Consider the following 22,557-nt stretch of genomic DNA (forward strand, 5'->3'; position numbering starts at 1 on the left):
AAATAGATGTTATGGTAAGTTTTGACAACATTGCTGGTATGTACATATGTATATTTACAATTTCGAATATTTTCGAACTTTATCTTTTTCAGAAAATGTTTTTAATAGTATTTGTTTCAGTAAAACAATTAAAAATTTAGATATTTTGGAAAAATAATACTGACAACATAAAGCATGCAAAAATCAAATAGAAAAAATTAAGTATTATTTAGAATTTATAATTATATGTACTGTATATACATATATGTATATGTATAAATAAATCCCGCAATTTCAAATACATAAACTTATTGAAAACAGTTTATTTTATTATATACGTAGTATTTTTTATATTTATAACATATTGTATTTATTATTCAGAAAACTGTACAGTTTTGGTAAGCCATTATAATATTTTTCGGTCTACGCACATTTCACTTTACTCAAATCAAATATGTGCACAGCTAATCACTCAAATTAAATAGCCTTCGTTTTTCACTCGATTTCGAAACACTCTATATATTTTAGTATATAAGGTATGTAGGTATTTATGTACACAGAATGAAAATGTACTCAATTCAAAACTTGTCGCAAGTAAGTTCATATTGCCAGTGTTTAATATTGTATTGTGATGGATCGAAGTCGCTTCTATTTTTCTTCAGTTCTCTCTTTGAACGTGTCTCTGCTTTATTCAGATTAGTTTCCGCTGCTCGCTTCTTCGTTTCGCTTATGGGTAAGATGACTTCACCAAAGGAAAAGTTTTCCGATTTGGAACTGTTGTTGTTGGCTCTAAATGACGTAAGAGTCGGTCGAAACCATGCTGGCTTCTGAATCAATCTTCGTCATAAACGAGAAACCGAGATAGGCGTGTTCTCACGCATTTGATCCCTATGAAGTATGTATACACAGACCGTTAATATGCTTAAAAGAAAAACCACTATAACAATTAGTGCAAAGAAACCCTTTCGGTAACGAGCAGCGTCAGCAGCCGCTTCCTTTAAGAGATTTTGTTGGCCAAATGGAATATTACTGCCATCATAATTCCATTGGTAACCATAGTTATGTATATAAGGTATAAAAATCTGCCAAAAGTTGTATACCCTTTTCAAATGTAAAACATAACGGTGATTTGTTTGATTTGTCGCATAAACTGTTGCTTGGTTAATATCACTCCGACCTCTGTTATTCCTACTTGTTCTCAGAAAACCATTATCGACGACATCCCTATCATTGCGCAGCAATTGATCAATTTCAACCGAATTTTTTTCAAAATCCGACAAATAGTTTCTACTCGTTTCTAACTGGATGTCTTTATCTGTCTTACCAATATTATATATGAATTGGTTTTCAGTTGTATAGGGCAGCCATTCATTGGGTTTGAAACTTGAACTATATATGTCCCTTCTACTTTTTATGAATGTTATAAGATGACTACGAAATTGTCGAGAGAGGCGGCTTTCTTCCATCGACAAACGCCTTCTTGATACTTGTTGGAATACACTGGGTCCAAGCAACAAAAGTAGATCGGCTGAATGAGGTGCGCCGCCGAATAAATTTACTTTCCCACGTAAATCCATAGATTTTGAAGCATCGAAAACATATGCAAACACTGGCGTAACAATTCCATAGTCTTTCGAAGTTAATAGATTTAGTAATCTGTAGAATGGCAATTCATAAAAATACTCCGATATAAGGCGCTGCAATGCGTACAGAAAATGCTTTGTACTCTCGCTCGGCTCCCCACTAAAATAGAACCAGTTTATTGCATATTTCATCTTATCTCTTATTTGCACATCGAAATTTCGTAGTATACATGGTAGCACAGTGTAATCCACATAGTCACGGATAGATTGATAGCTTTCGCGAGCTAAATTTAACCATCGTTGCTCTAAAAACGATCCCTCATTAGATGTAATGCCAATGAGCATAGGACCCAGAGCGTACGAGATTGTTCGATTTTTTAATAAATCGTCGTAAGCAACTGGTAAGATGGGACCGATATGAAGTGTGCCATTGCGATGATCATATATACTTTCAAAGGCGTTCAGCAGGTCACCGATGCTTTTTTGCCTTAGACAATATCTCAGTTGACTACTGGGTTTTTCGAATTGGCAACCTAATTTTTCCACTAGGACTTTCGAAGCTTTCATAACATCTTGCCTAGACCTTAGCGATGCCTCTAAATCGCCGCTGGACATTATAACAAGTTTAGAAAAAATATTCTCTTCAGCAGTTCGTCCCATGACAGCATGTGCCATGACGCATGGCGCACCACTTGAGCCATGTCCTAATAATGTTATCTGGTTGGGATCTCCTCCAAAGTGTTGGATATTACTCTGTATCCAAAGAAGTGCCAGATGTTGATCTTGTAGGCCTAAATTTCCTGCCAACGCTTCATTATCCATAGCAATCCAGCCAAAAATATTACTGCGGTATTGTATAGAAACAACGACAATATCCTCCAAGGCTAGATCTACGCCGGACACACGATTTTGAGACCAATCGTAAACCATTTCCTCGCCAGTGATAATTACCAACACAGATTTCTTCTTAGTATTTTCAGTCTTAAAGCAAAAAATATCCAACAAATTTATTTATAAAAATGTTCTTAAGTGCGACTAAATCGATATTTTTAAGGGTATAAGAACATTTAAATTACATACCTCGGAGACCCAAATATTTAAATATAAGCAATCTTCGTCCATTATTGTTTCGCGAGGAACACTTCCGTCAGATACTTCATCATAGATTGTGTCCGATGGCTGTGGACACAGCGGACGCATACTCATAGCCAGAAAAGTACGATTCCAGCCACTATGGGCCAAAGGAGGCTTTGTATGTAATTAAAAATAGAATATTTGGATAAATTTATTCGTACGTAAACAGAAAACTACTTATGTAAAATGTGTACAAATACATAATACAATATCACAACACAATATTAAAATCATATGTACAACAAACTAATATTTTCCACACTTTTCAATTCGCAAAATAATATATATATATACATATTAATGACACTTCGTGATTTTTATTTCTTTCATTATGCTTTTAAATTGAGCTCATAATTTCGAGTAGGCGCATAAATATTGGGTCGTTCACTAAGTAATTTCTTCATTTTCTAGTGCAATCAGTTAAACACTTTTTTTTTGTGTAAAACATATAAAATTATATATTCTCCATTCTGACCCAGTACCTTTTGCTTTTGTGCTAGCACATCCCATTCAAGCTGCAAAAGCTTTTGGCGAGTCATCAAACTTGTATTAGGACTTTTTTTTAGAAACTTACTCACTTCTCGTCGCCAGGAAAAAACAAACGACGAAGCAAATTTCGTTCTCTAAGAACATGATGAACTATTCACAAACTATTTCAAAAAAAGATTTAAAAAAAATTTACAACAGCCTTATAATATCAGCTGTTCAAATACAAATATAACGGTAAAACGGTTAGTGCGAAGTTGGCTGCGAACAAGCTCCCATGAGACCAGCTGTTGTAATCAAACGAAATTACTTAGTGAACGACCCAATATGTCATAATTTACTGAGCTGCTTCGGGCTCATTGTCCAACCAGTAAATAAACAGTGGAAATAGCCAACCGGAAGCAGCTTCGATTCACTTTGATTCACAGTCTAATGCATACATAGTACATACACAGTTATATTCATATGCATGTCTAAAAAAATATAAATATTAAAAAGTAAAAAGTAAAACGGGGTGATCAAAAATCACTTGTGCTACATTATAGACTTCTATATACATATACACATCTGAACACATATGTATGCGTGCATATGTTTACACTAGTTCTCATTTGCATGCTGGAATTTCAGTTAATATACATACATATGTATGTATGTCTGTGTCATGTAAAAATATGATACCTGCGTATGTGCGCAAGTTAGTGGTTGATATCGAATAAATATTGCAAATGACTAGAAAGTTCTTTACCGCAAAGCGTAGATCGCCAACAGGTGGTTGTGCGTATGGCACCCCGAGGAATGCGTAAACAGCGGTTCGAGAAGTATCCGGAAATATCTTTAGCTGTAAGTTCAAAAGCAGCAAATTAAAGTATGTACATATGTAAGTATATAGCGAATTCGCATACAAATGCTTAATATGCATACCCCTGTTATGGACCCCTGGTTCAGTAAAACGCTTATACGCTGACCTTTGGTAGACAAAAATTGCAATAACAACAAAGCAATCGACAACCCAAAAAATTGCATGTTGAAGCTGATGAACTTATCCTTTTTTTTTTTGAAAAACTATTGCCGAGTTTGTGTATCCAGTAATAATACATACATATTACATATGCATGCCTATGCAAATGAAGAGCACAAAATAATTTTTTGTGTTTAAGCTCGAAAGTGTATTTTAATACTAAAACTCTTTCTGCTCATGGATGGTGGATGAAGTTCTGAAATTATATAGGCATATAGTATTTCCAAAGCAATTAGTTGTACAAAAGAAATGCAATGACCATAAGCGTAGATGACCTGCGTACATATGTACATATTATTAACGTAAATATTTACTATGTACCAGCATATACAATAATTTAAATCAGAATAAAAAATATGTCACCATCATTGTCATACATAAATATGTACATACAAGTGGTAAATGAAACTCACATTACTTTTCGATGCTTTGTAGTTTTTGTGATTGAGAATGACCATTGTTATGTGCTTACTAAATTTATTGTGGACATAATTATTAAAAGCATGTATTATACATATATACTTTACTTAGATTTCACGATTATAGAGATATTAGTGAACCGAATAAAATTGAAATAATTAGAAATTATTTTTCATAACAAATGATATTTAATCATTCATTGGGTGAAATAATGTTTTCAATTAGGGAATTTCAGAAATATTTTAAATTTATTAGCCCCGCTCTTGTCCTGGATGGTAACATACATATGTACATAGATTAGAACATAGCAACATATTTAATTTGAATTAGATTCTTACATACCTGCATAATAGCACATTGAGCGAATATGTGTATTTGTGGATATTAAACAAAACCATTGCACTTTTCATTTGATTTTTGTATATATATACATATATTTATTGTAGTTCGGCATGTTCATGTTTAAGCTCTTTTTAAGAGAATTTAAGTTTTCGCGTTAAAAATTAATATTTTCATGTCATATTTTTATTCAATAATAAACAATTATTTTATTAAATTATAACTAAAGTCCCTTTTCAAATTTGTCGCTTATCGGAAATATTAACACAAACGAGCCAAAGCGAGTGTGATTAGTGTCAAATTTATTTATACACTTTCGTATATGCATATATATGTATACACTTTTGTAAACATACATATATATATATTTTTATATACACATATATTAAAAAATTTAACTAAATATCATAAATTATTACAGTTTTTATATATTGTAAAAATAGCGACCTAAAGTAATCACCATCATGTCATGTCATCATCAACATCATTATATGTTAACTTATAACATCTTATAATTATAATTACAGAATCTAAATTATTGTGGCTGTGACTTATCGTAAATGGCATTTTACATACAAATAACTTCTTACTAATTTATATAAATAGTTGTGACACTTTTTCGGTACACCATATCCATACTCGCACGTAAACATTCACGTAGAGGTATGTATTTTTCAAACCTCGCAAGCTATACAACTTTAACTGCACGTCTATTATTGCAATAAATACATTTGATCTATAAATCTGTGACTTTAAACTATTTTTATAGCAATCCATTTGTATTTTGAATACAGTTAAGTTTACTTTTGTGGTTGACAAACACAGATTAGTTAAGCTTAACTTTATAGCTTGTGCTTATGTAGTGCTAGCTACCAACCAACTCAATTTGGCGGTACTTCTTACGTAGATTGGACACCGGATCTCGATACAATACCGGATCAAGACGTAAATTTGAACGTATCAACGGCATATATCTGCAAAAGAACGAAAATATATTATTTTCTCCTGAGCAACATGCATAACTCATATGTGTATCTGTACCCAAAAACTGCAGCGAATGTATTGAGGCAACTTTGCCGCTGAATGAAATGATCTGGATCATTCCACGGAGAATGACCTGTTTCACGATCCTTATAGCCTTTGCGCTGTGTCACTTTAATCGGTGGTTTTCTCGTTACATGCGATACAAGCAAATTCATTAGGATATCTTCACAATTCGATGATTGTTGTACAGTCTTAAGAAGCAATAATGATAGCCAATTGGTGTACAAGTAATTATAGTATCGATGATAGAAAGCTGCACCAGTCAGAACTATGGAATAGTAATTGGTCCACTTAGATGTGTATCCCCACGCATTCTTTAAAATAATTAAGTAAATTAATTTTTTATTGCACGAAACAACAAGTAAACAAAAGACAGAACCTTTGAATCATCCCAGAAGTGAGCTCGAGCTGGATAACCAACAATACGATCTGGAAAATCTCGCCAAACTGTATATGCAAAATCCAATTCATCTGTATTGAGTATAGAGTCCTCGTCTAGTGAGAGCACTGCATCTGTTTGGATTTCGGGATATGGATAAAAACGTTGTGATATGCTTGGGCGTTCTTCAAATACATCTAAAGTTTCCTCTCTGGTATTTTTTGAATCTTGATGATTAATAGGTACTCCCCCGGAAAGTAGAGTACTATTATAGAACTTTTCGCTGACATCATTTTTCATATTACGAGAGGATTTACCAATACTTAAGCCACTTAAAGTTATTATATGGAATGGTATATGGTAAGTCGTAGGCCATCTCTTTTTAGACGGAATAGGACGATCAGCCGCCCAGAGAACCAAAATCTACAAATTAGTAATAAAGGAAAGTCAGATTATTTGTCTAATATATCGACATTTTTATATCTAGCTTACTCTATCTACGAATTGACTTTTTGAAATAGTTTTGATTAACTTGTATAGCGCAGTGTTCGGGCCCAGAATCGAACCAATTTGTACATAAATGACAGCCGTGTAATTGTGACGGGGTTCTACTCCCATGGAATCCAATAAAAATGGCATATACCTAAAAAAAAGTGATGTCAAGTACTTTTAAATTGGCAGCCCCATCAAATTGAATATGATTTTTAGTTTACCTGGAACTATCAGCAAATGTTGGAAGCGTTAGGAGAGCACCTGGCGATGTATTCCAAATAAATGTATTGCGAACAGGATAATCTGGTAAGCGCTCGCGGATAATCTAATAAAATAACATTAATTGATATATGTACATATACCATTAACATTGTTCACGTTTATGAATGTACGAGGTGGTTAGGTTAAGAGATGAATAAGATGAAGGCAAGACCTTGATAAATAATAACTAAAAATATGCATATAACAAACCAAATAATTTAATTGTAATGAAATTACTCATACGAAGTATTAAAAAGCGCCTATTTAAAAGTCAACCATTCACAATTATTACAATTTTAAAACATAAAACTAATAGGTGAGACCCAGTGTTAATGTTGTCTAATAAGCACATGTACATATGTGTGGTGTTCACGATATGCGAAAATAATAGTATTTCTAGATCTTAAATACTTTATTGGTCACGCGGCAAATATTAAATTTGTAATAACAATTATACGTGGTAGTCAACCGTTTTGCATCTGTACATATGTAGGTATGTATTTAAATTCAGCTTATTACTGTCTGACAAGCAATAGTTGGATTGAAGGATGGGAACCTATCAGGCGCTTGTAAGAGGCTTCGAACTACCGAAATAGAAACATACTCCGTTAATATTGCTCGGGTGCTGCGCCGAAATAGTGTTAAGAGATACCATACCACGAGATAAGGCAATCAATAGCTTAGGGAGGCTAATGTTTACATTGCAAAAAAAACGAAATTACTAATTCAGCTTTTCTGCTCACAATTCATTCGGTTTTGAATACACTTTTTCTTTGTACGAAAGTGTAGACGTATTCCAAATGTACATATTTACATAATTACACATAGTAGGGTTCTGAGTTGACTAAAACTCAATTCATTCTCATTACAATAATACGCAACTGTTTTACTCTCCACTACATATGTGGACTGCTCAACACGCCATGGCATTCAGCTTATTATTGTAATATTGTTATTGTAATTAGTTAACATATGTGTATATTATATATTGTATGAATGTTCAAAAGCAAAAGCAGTAAAAGCGCAAACATTTATATATAGTAAATACATACATATGTACGCAGAAGTGAGCACAAGATTTTCGTGCAAAGAGAGCTGTATGAAACCTCGTGAGTGCGCACTGGTTACTTTTCTCGGGCTTTTGCTTTTGCCTCACCTAATTCCGTCGATGATGATTTCATTTTTTGTTTTGGCCCACCACCATTTGTAAGCGAACGTTCAACATTTCGATTCAGTTGATTTTTTCCAGTCAAACAAAGCAGAGGTGCTAAAATAATTGGATACATTTAACAAGTCACTTTGTTCCAACTTGAAATATTTACCAAGTGCCTGAAATCTACGATTATCTATCCCTCAGTACAGGGCATATACACAAACAAATAGTTTACTTGTGTAATTGCAAACAATAAACAAAGACAAACAATATGTCTCAAAAGCGTGTCTCAGTGTCTACGCGAATTTCTCGCGCCTCGACTTCCACACCAGTGGGTGGGCAGTCAGGACGTTTAGGGGCCACGAGCCCGGGCGCCACTAGTCCTACGCGCACAACTCGCATACAGGAGAAGGAAGAACTACAACATTTAAACGATCGCCTAGCCTGCTACATAGATCGTATGCGTAACCTGGAGAATGACAATAATCGATTAACGCAGGAACTGCAAATCGCCCAAGACACGGTCAATCGCGAGGTGTCCAATATTAAAGCCATGTATGAGAAAGAACTGGCAGCAGCACGTAAGCTTTTGGATGAAACTTCCAAAGAAAAGGCTAAACTAGAAATTGACATCAAGCGATTATGGGAGGAAAATGATGACCTCAAACAAAGGTAAACAACTAGAAAATATGTACAATCAATCAGAAAATTTCACCATTTGCCGTGTATTTCTTACTTTAATACTCACATATGTATATACTAATGTATATGTATATATGTATGTACACACATTCAAAAGGTTTTTTATTGCGTCAACATTAAATGCAAGTATATCTGTATGTATGTAAATTTTAATCAATGATGTCATAGTGAATATGTTGTCTTTTTCGAGTTGTTAAGCTCTGCGCTTTAACAACACATGGCAGCAAGCTCAATATGATAATGAATGATGTCATTTAGAGTAGAGGAAAATATGTTAGAAGGTAACAGGCTATTCCCATACCTTCACATAGCATTTGGAAAACATACAACAACAAAATGAGCGTAACACGTATTAGTTGTTTACATATTACATACATATGTACGTTTGTCAAATAAACTTGCCAAACGTGTTTAGGGTTTAATTATTCATTGTTACTTTTGTTTGGTCTTTGTTTTTGTTTCTCATAAATATCACTTAAGTAAGTTACCACAAACACACGCGTTTATAGTTTTGTATATAAATAAATGCCGCGGCGAATACTAAATCAAACTAAAAAAAAACTTATGTGGCCATGAAGGTCGGCTCCCCCTAAGAAACAGCGCATAGAGTTATGCGTGATGTCATTTTGCCAAAAATAAAGATCATTACAACCGCACTAAATCGAATCGATGGAGCATAAGCACAAACTGTACCAGCATAAAAAAGGCATACAAAACAACAACAACGCGCGCATAATTAACTCGAAGAAAGAATGGCAATAATAGCTATAACTTTTAGGTATTTCTAAAAATTACTCTTTCGCTTTTTTGTGACAATTTCACGAAAGCAACCTTGAATAAACACAAACCTAGAAAGTCTAGTATGAATTTAAATACACATACCTCTATGTATGTTTGTATGTATATCCACACCATATGTAGGTATTTCTCTCTGATTATATTTTCCCACTTGTGCTCCGTGCTGGCCTTTAATGGAGCTCATGCATATTGCTCAAAAAGTCTCGGTTAACAGGTTCTCATTGGGACTAAAGTATTAGAAATTCATACATTCGGATAATGTGAAAATTCTCTCGCATTCCACGTTTCGCGATTGTACTACACAACGCGGTCTCCCATGAGTTTTGGCTTGATTGCAATGCTCACGTTTTCCACTAGACCTTAGTGATTTTCTTTAAAGTATTGCATACAATGCGTATTTGTAAGACTTTTGAAATTTTGCAGACAGATGCTTAAAAACTCATAGCGAGAATATTTTCTTTACAACAAATTGAATTTCTGTGGGATATAACGCATACATCCCGTATTTATACATTCGTAAATAAGAGTAAATTTAAAAAGTATGAACAATTTGGTTTGACATCATATTATGTACATATACATACATGTGTATATGTATAACATCTGATTTAAGTAAAAGTCGTATATTAAATGCGAATGTAATTGGAAATGGACAGAAACTCATTTGAGCCGGACTTCTGCATATATATTCATACAAAAATACTAGCGATGATGTCATTTGACAAATTCACTAATTTTGTTGTACTCCTCAAACTCGTTTGATATCACGTCTATGTTACATACAGATATATTTGAAATCGTGTTTCAAAATTTTTTACTGTTGTATTTACTTCTGTTATCTCTTATGCATGTGATTTCGAGAAAAATATTTTTAATACTACATATATGTATTTCGATTTTATTTAATAAAAAACAGGCTAGATAAAAAAACAAAGGAATGCGCGATCGCTGAGAATAGTGCGCGTGTATATGAATCTCGCTACAATGAAGTTAACGGTAAGTACAACCAGGCTTTGGCTGATCGCAAGAAGGCCGAAGATCAAGCTAAAGACCTCCTAATTGAAAACGAAAGGCTGCGTAAGCAACTTGAAGATCTCCGCAAACAGTTTGAAGCTGAAACGTTGGCTCGAGTTGATTTGGAGAATCAGAACCAAAGCCTTCGCGAGGAGCTTAGTTTCAAAGATCAAGTTCACAGTCGTGAACTGACCGAAACACGCTCGCGTCGTCAAATTGAAATCAGTGAAATCGACGGCCGTTTATCCAAGCAGTATGAAGCAAAACTACAACAATCCCTTCAGGAGTTGCGCGACCAATATGAAGCCCAAATGCGCGCTAATCGCGAAGAAATTGAATTGCTGTACGACAATGAAATCAAAAATCTGCAAGCAGCTGCAAATAGAGCAGCCAACTCCTCGGCACACGCAACTGAAGAAGTTCGCCTTATGCGCACGAAAATTGACGGACTTAATGCTAAGATTCAAGATCTGGAGAATACCAATGCAGGCTTAAATGTAAGATACATGCATTTAATTACATGAAGTTATAGCTTATGTAACTTTTTTAATTACATATTTTTAGGCGCGCATACGTGAACTAGAAAACCTACTAGACAGTGAGCGTGCTCGCCATAATCAATATATATCTTCACTGGAGGCCGAGCTGCAACGCATGCGCGACGAAATGGCACAACAATTGCAAGAGTATCGTGATTTAATGGACATTAAAGTCTCGCTGGATCTCGAAATTGCCGCTTATGACAAACTTTTGTGCGGAGAGGAGCGCCGTTTAAACATTTCATCGCCCAATCGTCCAGGAACTAGCACAAACACCGACTCAGGATACTCAAATGGTACTCATTTATCTGTTAGCTCTACCTCACGTTCAGGACGTGTCACACCCAGCGGTCGCCGTTCGGCAACACCGGGCGCTGGTGGCAGCGCTAGTGCAGTCAAACGTCGCCGCACAGTTATAGATGAATCAGAAGATCGCAATTTGTCCGAATATTCTGTTAATTCAGCCGCTAAAGGCGATTTGCAAATAGTCGACGCCGATAGTGAAGGACGTTACATTAAATTGCACAATAAAGGCACCGATGAAATCCATTTAACCGGATGGCAGCTAACTCGCATCGCCGGCGATGAGGAATTGGCTTTCAAATTTTCGCGAGGAGCGAAAATTAATGCTGGTGCTACAGTCACAATTTGGTCAGTGGATGCTGGCACTGCACATGATCCACCACAAAATCTGGTAATGAAGAAGAAATGGCCAGTTGCTGATTCAATGCGCAGCGTTCTGGCTAACGCTGACAAAGAGGTGAGAATCTTGTCGATTTACAACACCTGTAGCATGTGTCACATCTGCAGCCACTGTCAACACTTAGAGTTTCTGATCGACCAGTAAATTAGCTAAACTTTTAATTTTATTACTTTGAATAAAATTAACCGACTTTTCAATTATTTTCACTTTCAGGATGTTGCCAGCTACGACCGTGTTCGTTCAAACCTTTCCAGTCACGCGTCCAGACATCGCACATCAGGCAGCGGTTTCACACTCGGCTCAGGAGTCGGATCCACTGGCGTAAGAAGCCTATTCTCACTACTTTTCTAAAAGTGCAACTATGAAAATATCTTAAAACCCAGCAGGTGTTACAGATAAATATATCTACACTAATATATGCATAGTATATATGTATGTATGTATCTATTAAGGGTAAACTAGCACAAACAAAGTTAATTAAACTTTTAAGTTTTTTATGTGCATTTAAACATATCCTAAACTTTAAGCCAAGACTTTGTAAGGAATTTAAGTTCAGCACAACACTAATGCAGTTTCAAAAGTTCTATTTCCACTACCAGTGCGAGGCTTAACGTTAAATACAAGTTATAAACTCAGAGCTACTTAAATATGTCTACTAGGGCATCCTATACGTTTTCACCAAATCTAATGTACAAAACTAAATGTAATTTACAACTTAAATTTACATTAAATATGCATTTAAATATGGTCAAGGCATGGACTTTTATTTACGATTCCGGAGTAGAATTAACAAGGCATTTAGCTAGTCATATTGAAAGGACTTTAAGGGAAACCATTTTATACAATTTACTTTATGAAATAAAATCAAGTTAAGTGTCTGATAAGTGAGACTATCTCTTATATGTTGTATAAAATCTGGAAACAGTTTCTAAAAAGAAGAGGATGCGATTCTATAACTGCATCGCCCCAACAAGCTGTTTTTCAGCTATAAAAGCGCATTCAAAGCGAGTCTTGGAAAGGGTGGGGGTTCAAAAGGTTAAACTGATATAAACAAAATATCTTCAGTTGAAAATTTTTTAGTTATTTATATCAGTTATATATTTTTTTTTGCGACACTCTTGTATTAAATGATCGATATGAAGTGAAGCCACTTTAATATTTCCAAGCATCGTCTAAAGATTAAGGTTGTTAAAAGTAATGGGTACATATTTACATTCGCAAATCCTTTTTCAGGGTTATTTATAAACGCATTTTAATTCTTTTGTTCCGAGATAAAGATAGGATACATTTATGTGCATAGATAAAATAAAACTAAGTTGCAAAAATACATTTATGTGCATAGGTAAAATAAAACTAAGTTGTAAGAATAAGGTTTCAAAATTATATAAACATATGATTACGAAATGATAAATCGATGAGGATTATTATTATCTTTTATTATTGCGACTCACCTCAAACGTAGTGAACACAATTTTTTCTATAGATCCAAAATATCGTTCCCAAAGAACTTGGGTTTGCTGACGCAAAGCCAAAATTCGTTCCAACGAAATAGAGCGTACGACTTCTGGCACCTGAAAGTATGCAACGAAACATAATTAACTAATTAGCATTGCGAATTAGTACGTGGGTAAGTATACTGGACAAAAAAACAAAAACTATATTTGCTTACTCTCTAGTAGTCAGATAATCAGAGTTTTAAATAATTGATAAAAAAAAAAATAAATTAAACATTTGAAATAATTTTTTTTTACATTGTAATTCCAAACACGGGAAAAATTAATCACACAAACCCGTTAAAAAATTAATCCCAAAAATTCATCCCAAAAATTCACAATCCTGCAGATAAATCTATTTTTAATTTGAGATTTATTACAAATTTAACTCACCTGTAACAACAATCTTTCATCTGCCCAAATCACAGCATCATTCCAATCAATTTTAGATTCAAATGGCAGTACCCAACCATTCGATAACAAAACTGGAATGCAACCCGCTTGGAGTGCCTCTAGAAAACTTTAGAAAATAAATTAATTAAAAGTAATATTTATGAGAAGAATATTTTCAACATGAACTTGGTAAAACTATACAATTAAGAACTTAATGAAACTTACCGAAATGATCCCAAACGTCTTCCACGTGGTACCAAACAAAATGTAGAGTTTTGTAATAATGTCTCATAGTCATATCTGGAAATGTTTGAAAAACACAATATTGATATTATTTAAATATTAAAAAACAAAACTAGTATTTATAATTTACTTGTCATATTCGCGATTGTCCTCATCACATCGACCGTCTTGAAGTTCCCTCCAACTCTTGCCATGTCGACAAGTTGTGACCAAAATGATGTCCCGTCCATTGTGTAAATGAAATAAGGAGTTTCTTGTCTCAGAGCCAATTCCATGCACATATCTGTAGTAAAGGGACAATAATGACATCAAACATATAGTATATGTATATACATATATGTATGTAAGTATTTGATAACATATCCATATATATTAAAATCAAATCTAATATTAAAAAAATGTATAGCCCAATCGCAGAACAATTGCCGTACTTACACAAACAATATTTTATTATGCGTATAAAACTGACGGGGGAAGTTCGTTCAATGACGATATGAATCGACTCTTAACCCAGAAATGTAGCGGGGATATTGTTTTCAAAATATGTAAATATATGCAAATATTACAATTTTATTTGAAGCAACGTCTCGTAAAAACAGTTTCTCTCAATTTTAGATTTTACTCGAGACGGCATTCAAACTCACTACACGTGGGTATTCAAGCATAATTTTTTAACAACTCATAATATCATATCATTTCGTACATAATATACAATGTATATAAAAAGATTTAAGTAAATGAAAAAGAAATTAAAAACGAAAGCAAAGGAGAAGGAGAAAACGAATAGCAATAATCTGCCACCTAAATATTCGACCATCCGAATTACATGTGTATGATGCGAAAGAAAGTTAAAAAACAGCAAATTAATAAAAAAAAGTTATGCGGAAAAAGGAAGATAAGAAACCAAGAGATTTAAAAAAAAAACCAAAAACAATATTGAAAAATTTGCTCTATGATTCATTTTATTCACCCAGCCCAAACTGACTTGTTTCACGATTTAAATACTCACAACATTTATACGAGCATATAAGCAAATGCACAATCGAACATACATATCACATAACAGTCTAAGTAAACGTGCATTCCCCTTTAAATCGTAGTTCACTGCAGTTTATTGCCTCGAAAGATTGTACCATGCACTGCATCGCAGACTTGATGAATGCCAATAGTGAATAGTTTTGAAATATGAAATGCTCTATAAATTGAATGGCAGACAACAGACTAAAAATTAATCTTGCAGAAATCGTTACAGCGCAAACAGCTCGTGCATGAGCATTAAATAAAATGGTTAATTTCTTTAACAATTGCAAGTGTTTCGTATGTAAATTATTTATGTTGCTTAACATCATTTTAATTAGTTTTTATTCTCAGCGTATTATTTGGGAGACAACGTTGGATAACAAACAACTATGTTATATACTTTATCTCTTCTGTTTACTTAATTGTCGCGGGATAGCCAATGGCAAGGAAGCAACGTAAATTATCTACAATTTGCAAATACATTCTTAAATATACATACATATATATAAATGTAGATCCTTGTATAATATTGATTACAGTTATGTGTTTTCAGGCTACAACGTCGCTTCATGTGGAAGCAAATGCACTTAGATAATTTAGTAGGCAACACTGCCACCAGGCCATACTCCATAAAACATATGACGTCCGATCTAGCGCCCAATGGACACTCAGTGCTGACAAATAAACTATTGGACTATTTACCCTCGGAAACCACTAGGATAAAATATATCATCCATAACCCCACAACAAAGAAACCTATGAAAATTATCAAAATTCGACCAAGCAAAAAAATTGTTAAAATAATAACGAAGCCAACGATTACCACCGACTCGAAAACGATAAATTCCTACAAAAACACAATGCCCACGTATCTCAATAGTGACCAAATGGAGAAGATGGAAAAGGAACAAGAGTTAATTGCCGAAGGACAATTATCAGTTAAAAGCGGCGATGTTTATCAACAAAATCTGCTTTCCGAGAAAGAAAAATATTCCGTACAGGCGTCCCAAGAAATGACAGATGAACAAAATTCCTGGTTGCCAGTTTTTGACACTAGTGAAGTAGGTTCCACCTATTCCCCGCTCAAACCAAATACACTAAGTCCACTACACACCAGTTTTATGGCAGAAAGTCTGCCTAAGCCAGAAAAACAGATTTCTCATCAATCGTTATTGTCCGTTGGAGAGCAAGATCAACACAATGATCATGATTACCAAAACCAAAAAATACAGTCAAATGGTTATGAAGTCACTGAACATATTGCTGAAGAGTCTATAGCAATACCATTAATGCAAGGTTCACATATTAGTCTTCGAACTACTCCATCTAAATTTTCTTTTATACAACCCACTATCACTGCGTATAGAGATAAGTTTACATCAACGATCACACCAAGTACCTTGACGGAGGAGCCACCAAACTACCCAGCCAATTTCTTAAGGCGTTTTCAGGAACGGTTACAAACGACTACAATCTTACCATCTTCAAATACAGCAAGCTCTGGTCCACCGACGAGAGCAAAACAGCGCAAGAACTCAGAAGAAGTTAACGGCGATTGGACTCCAAGCAATATTAGCAATCCTAGAGATGCATTCAAGTTAAGAGGTCGGTTTCAAAGTTTGCCGTCCCGGGTTAAAAGTGAAAAATGGCCACCAGAGGTTGCAACCTCGACGTCACATTTTGCTTCTGATAAGTTACCAACATTTGTCAACTATGGCGAAATGAGACATTCAGTATTAATTTCTACTACTACAGCCCCAATATTAGCAACAGAAATCAAAGAGCAAGTCACCTCTCCCCCAACTGCCAGATCGAGGAAAGCACCACCTTCTGCGGCAGTTAAGGTCAGACAAAGTGTCGAATTACCGCGACTTCAAAGTAACCGAGAACATAATCGTGGATCTATTAAATTTGGTGACAAAATTTTTACGTAAGAATAGGTTTAGATTGTACACAAACAATCTCTTATCTTTCCTCACATCTGTTATGCACAATGAATACTCATTTACTTAGCAATAGAAACTAAATATAATTAAAGAAATTTTGTTGTTGTAGTGATTATCTAGGCCATGTTTAGTTAACAAGACGCAAATTATTTGAACAAAATCATCTATCTTGAGGCCCGGAATCGTGCTGTTCCGAAGGGGTCGGACATTGGGAAAGGAGTGTTGAAAGATGACTTGGTTTCATAGATTATAGTCAAGAGGGGGCTCATTGCACGCAGTGCATATACATATTTGATAGGACAGGATCGATTCTGGATAAGTAGGAATTTAACCGGCTACATTTTCTAGAACGAATTTGCATGGAAGAAAGTCAGTAAAGGTGTTAATAGCTCCACTTTGAATATCATACAGTGCGAGTCCAAAGTCAGTTGTGTCAATAATATGGTTAGTAGATTATGCTATGTCCTTTACTTAGTCAAGTCTTTAGACTTCTGGGATGCGGTTTTGCTCCAAGCAAATGACTGCAAGGATTATTTTTAACCGGAAGCATGTAGGGCTCACTTCGAACTGTGTTCTCACTTATCTGAAACTTCTTCGTCTGCGCTCTACTGTTTTGAAATTTGACAAAATGGCGGTTTGAACTAAACGTATCGAATTTGATCCTTTTGTTCGACAATTTTCCGTAGAAAAAATAGGAAGATTCAAAAAAAAATCTTCTAAACTCTTCTTTTGAAAGTGGAAACCGTTTTGAAACACACCATTCTGAGAAAAACGCGTTTAAAGATTAGAGTCACTATGTTCCCCACTCTGCTCCTTTTCTACAATAAACGCTGTAGCGACCATAATAATTTGAATTATTTCAATGAATGTTTATTACAGTGTATACAATCTGATAATGCAACAAAAAAATCGATTTCTCGAAAATTTCACACTGAGACGATCCCTTAATAGAAGAAAAATAAATAATAATTTTGTTCAAAAATACACATACACATAAATACAAATACAAGCATACATATGTACAATTTCGTTAGGTTAATGGGAACTTTATTGATAACCTTTGTCAAAACTATGTTCTTTGGCTATAATAAAATATGTACATACCGTACTAGTGGATCCGGCCACGCGTTGCTGTGGTATACATTTTATACTATTATTCATGTAATAAACTATTCAATACCGTGAAATTTTTATTTACGAATAAAGGCGAAAAGGTATTTGTCGGTATAAGAATACAAGGGATTGTACTTGAGGTTTAGTTTTGAATATAAATAAATTTATTATCTTCTAAGTTGGTTCGAACTGGACACAGTGTCCTAAATTTTGCTAAAATCGGTTCAATAGTTTAGGAGTCCACCGTGGACAAACAACGTGACACGTAATTTTTATACTCTTGCAATCAGTTGCTACAGAGTATTATAGTTTTGTTCACCTAACGGTTGTACGAATCACTTAAAACTAAGCGAGGTAGATGTTATATATATATGTACATATATGTATATGTATAAATGATCAGGATGACGAGAAAAGTTTAAATCAGGTTGACTGTCTGTCCGTTCTTTCGTCCGTCCGTGCGAGCTGGAACTTGAGTAAAAATTGAGATATTTCAATGAAACTTAGTATGTAGGTTCCTTAGTACAAAAAAAATTTCGAGCTCGTAGATGGGCGTAATCGGTCCACTGCCACGCCCACAAGTCGCCATTAATCGCAAACATATAAAGTGCCATAACTAAGCACTAAATTAAGGTATAAGCTATAATTTGGTACAGAAGATCGCAGCAGCAAGAGGCACCTGTGGGCAAATTGTTTTTGAAAAAGTGGGCAGGGCTCCACCCTTTAAAAAGTTTAATGTAAATATCTCCTAAACCATTTAAGCAACAAGAACCAAATTTTCTGAGTACATATCTTATAAGAACTTCTACTGATAGTGCGAAAATGAATGAAATCGAAGGATAACGCCGATCACTCCCATATAACGGTACTGTTAGAAACTACTAAATCAAAAACTAAATATCCCAGAGACATTTACCACCGAGATGATATGAGAGAGCTTTATGGAAGCCGGTGTGAAAATTGGACGATGGGCGTGGCACCGCCTATTTTTTGGTGAAATCCCATATATCGAGACTTGACAAAACGATTTCGAAAAAATTTAGTACGTGGCATTCTTCTTACATTCTTATATGACAGTGTAAAAATGGATGTAATCGAACAACAACCACGCATACTTTTCATATAACACAATTTTATATTCCACTTGATCCGTTCAGTTTCTAGTATACAAACCAAGAATCAATTAATATAACGGGATAAAACTTTGCACGAATAATGGCTTTAGTTTGTGCCGCCTAATGACCAAAATAGTTTAAATCCAATAAAACCCCTAGGTACCAAATATTTAGACCTATAGTTAACTTTTGATTGAAAATGTCGGTCAATGTGTGATATACATATATAACTGAATTTAAGGGATAATTCTTGTCTTATAATGGTATGTCTGTATATCAAAAATGGGTTGAATCGGATCAATATTTCCCTTAGCCCCCATTGTACCTAATTAGGAGTGTTGTGGAATCCAAGACAGAATTGCTTAGCTGTCAAAATTGCAAACCAATTCTGATTTTCAATGGTGTCACAGAATCTGATTGGATTTTCGTCTTTTCAAACATACATACGCAAAACCAATATTCGAACCAGGTGTTTACTAATGCGACAAAACTTGCAAATGAATACATTTGAAAGCAATCCCATAAAGTTTTTAATAGCTTCCGAATTAAAGGAAGATTTGAAGAGATAACATTTATCGAATGAATAAAGACGCATTTGGGTGTTAAATTACATCTAATATCTTTAAATATCCGGATTTTTTTTCCAAAAACTAAGTAATTAAGAGATTTCGTGTTTTATACTTATGGTTTCACCTATATAAATAAAGATAAATTAATTCGAAATGATAAAATAACTTGATTTCTTAGCTTACATTTCAAATCTGTGAGCGACTATCTTCTTGTTTTGTTTCTGATAGCAAAACCGATAAAATTGGTTTCCGTGACACCCAAAACCGATACAAATTCTGTTTCGAATATCAAACCAAATATATCTGAATTCATGACGCCTACTACTTTTTTTGATCGGTTTCAATTCTGATTCCGACAACTTTAAGATTCCACAACACCCCTGAATATTATATAAAGATTTTCGAACTTCTGGGTGTGAGTTATCCCAATATAAATAAGAGAGTGTGTTTTATCCATAACAGTGTATCATTGTGCCTTAAATAAATAAATTTGAGCGAAAATTTGTCCTAGCTCCTAGATAACAAATATCTGGATTTTCGAACATCCGGCTTACTCTATATGATTGGTTTTACACCTTAAAGTATTTCCCTATCTTTGATTTTTGCAAGTTGCAAGAGTATAAAATCTTCGGTTGCACCCGAACTTAGCCATTCCTTACTCGTTATATACATACATATGAACATATAAAGATATGGTCACGTATATGTAACATATATGCCAATAACATCCGCCTAAAGAGTGGTTGATACTATTAAAGCAATTCCCACAACAGCCGGTTCTACGCACCGGAATTGACCCGGATTTCATCCGGGCAATGGCTGTTATTTCGGAAATCATACCCCGTTAAAAAAATACCATTAAAGTTAAGTCTTGCAAAACTGCTGACAAATGTTAAAATATGTTCAATATAATTGACCCTTAAAATTTATTAATCCATTTAGTGGAATATATTATAATTTATTATTGTGTATTATCACGTTAACTTACCTTTTTCCTTTAAATGCTAGTAAATATTTTTTGTTTGCTGGAAAGTTATTAGTTTGTACTAATCCAGATGACCCCGCACGTAAAGGAAACTGTTTGTGGAACAGCGGAATGCTGATATCGAAGTTTGGACGTATGTGAAATACACTCATGCTAGCTTTTGCAAGTATAGCTTCACCTGGATCGAATCCAAGAGAGTCCTCCGCATAATCGGGCCATGTTCCTGAATACAAATTGAATATCAAATGGTTTCTGCCATTGTTCCAGTGCTGCAAGCGCGCTAGCCTTGATGGAACATTACGAACGTAGTCATTCGACAAAGAATCACGATCCAAGGTATCAATAGCCAAAACAAATAAACACGCCCGCTCCGGTTGGGACGTATAGTATCTTGATTCGCGTATTGCGGATAATATTTTTTGGTAATTAGCTGATACGGGAGGAGCAGCACCCAAAGAGTTCAACGGCTCTGGTGGATACACATACACTAAAAATTCTCCATAGCATTTTGTAAAATCGAAACAACTTTCCATTCGGCAGGAAATCTCCTTATTTATGCCATTTGTGGATATGTGCTTATCCTCACCTAGCACAATTGCATTGTCTGTTTTATCGATTCCAAATGTCATATGAACGTTTTCTTTCGGTTGATAACTGGGTAATTTTTCAAGGAGACGAGCGCGCGTTACTGCATCTACCACTTGAAGATTGCGGTGAGACCCGTCACTTTTTTTGAGTCGATAACCACCAAAATAGCAATATGCGAGAAATGCACAAGACACAAAAACCAAAATATACCGTTTTTTAGCTTGCATTTTATTTCTATTAGCTTTTTTGAATCCAACTTCACACAGTTTTTTTTAAACGCCTTAATTTACATTGTATACAAATGCAGCAAGGGTACATTTATGCCTTCTTTGATATATTTTGCATTTTACATACATAGGTAACAAAACAATTTACATAGCGGCGATGAATGTAGTGTTTCATGCGGATGTATAAAATTCTCTAAACCACACATCTTTGTATTTTTATGCTCAGATTTTTTGATATATGATAGCCCTACTCACAAAACCAAAATCTGTATATTTTTATTACACTCATTTTATTGAATGGTTAGATATTTTTTCGATTTTAATTAAATAATTATTTTAATGTCCTCTAGTAGGCGTATAAATGCGAATCTTTCTATTTTACTCATATATCGTATTTTCATGGCAGTATATACACATCGTTGCCGCCGACAACCCGAGGCGCGGTAGATTCAGTGAATTCATAAACTTATTGTTGTTAACATACTTTTATGATATAAATTTAATCTCTTTGATTGATTTTACTTCACTAAACGCCAAAATTCTTTATTAATATAATTTCTGATGCACAGATTTAGAGCTTAAAATCTATGGATCGACCTGCCCACTGTTGGAAATTTTGACGTAAACGACGACTGCAAGCACACATTTAACTCTACTACATAAACACAAAACGAAAATTTCACCTGTCAAAACAAATTTATATGTGTTGCCAGCTCTCTGAAACTTCAAACGTTTGGCCAATTGTTTTTTTTAATATTTTTAGAATTTCTTGTTATATATGAATATATTTATTTTAAAATGTTCATTCTAAAATACTC

At 34.5% G+C, this 22,557-nt stretch overlaps 4 protein-coding genes across 6 annotated transcripts; 2 read left to right on the forward strand and 2 right to left on the reverse strand.

Moving 5' to 3' along the window:
- Positions 1-330: 330 nt before the first annotated feature.
- Positions 331-4,280, reverse strand: LOC120772954 (liver carboxylesterase). Its single transcript, XM_040101856.1, has 4 exons — positions 4,107-4,280; positions 3,931-4,023; positions 2,643-2,810; positions 331-2,543 (listed from the first exon to the last, which is right to left on the reverse strand). The coding sequence occupies exons 1-4, from the start codon at positions 4,206-4,208 to the stop codon at positions 822-824; spliced, it is 2,085 nt and encodes a 694-aa protein (XP_039957790.1). The 5' UTR covers positions 4,209-4,280; the 3' UTR covers positions 331-821.
- A 1,094-nt stretch (positions 4,281-5,374) lies between these two features.
- LOC120770090 (exostosin-1) lies at positions 5,375-22,424 on the reverse strand. The gene is made up of 10 exons (XM_040097239.1): positions 20,928-22,424; positions 14,307-14,459; positions 14,159-14,233; positions 13,934-14,060; positions 13,499-13,618; positions 7,099-7,202; positions 6,878-7,028; positions 6,386-6,808; positions 6,004-6,320; positions 5,375-5,936 (listed from the first exon to the last, which is right to left on the reverse strand). The coding sequence occupies exons 1-10, from the start codon at positions 21,737-21,739 to the stop codon at positions 5,828-5,830; spliced, it is 2,391 nt and encodes a 796-aa protein (XP_039953173.1). The 5' UTR covers positions 21,740-22,424; the 3' UTR covers positions 5,375-5,827.
- On the forward strand, positions 8,199-12,799 carry LOC120770091 (lamin-C). 2 transcript variants are annotated; one of them, XM_040097240.1, is made up of 4 exons: positions 8,199-8,963; positions 10,708-11,302; positions 11,370-12,187; positions 12,261-12,799. In XM_040097240.1, the coding sequence occupies exons 1-4, from the start codon at positions 8,563-8,565 to the stop codon at positions 12,370-12,372; spliced, it is 1,926 nt and encodes a 641-aa protein (XP_039953174.1). In that variant the 5' UTR covers positions 8,199-8,562; the 3' UTR covers positions 12,373-12,799. The 2 variants fall into 2 exon arrangements, with proteins under 2 accessions (XP_039953174.1, XP_039953175.1); XM_040097241.1 differs by having other exon boundaries at positions 8,209-8,963; positions 11,370-12,104.
- LOC120770092 lies at positions 15,319-17,401 on the forward strand. Of its 2 annotated transcripts, XM_040097242.1 has the most exons (3): positions 15,319-15,493; positions 15,548-15,651; positions 15,750-17,401. In XM_040097242.1, exons 1-3 carry the CDS (start codon positions 15,461-15,463, stop codon positions 17,128-17,130), a joined length of 1,518 nt encoding a protein of 505 aa, XP_039953176.1. In that variant the 5' UTR covers positions 15,319-15,460; the 3' UTR covers positions 17,131-17,401. The 2 variants fall into 2 exon arrangements, with proteins under 2 accessions (XP_039953176.1, XP_039953177.1); XM_040097243.1 differs by lacking the exon at positions 15,319-15,493 and having other exon boundaries at positions 15,602-15,651; positions 15,736-17,401.
- Positions 22,425-22,557: the final 133 nt, after the last annotated feature.

Source organism: Bactrocera tryoni, chromosome 3 (assembly GCF_016617805.1).
Source record: "Bactrocera tryoni isolate S06 chromosome 3, CSIRO_BtryS06_freeze2, whole genome shotgun sequence".
Classification (NCBI taxonomy): Eukaryota; Metazoa; Arthropoda; class Insecta; order Diptera; family Tephritidae; genus Bactrocera; species Bactrocera tryoni.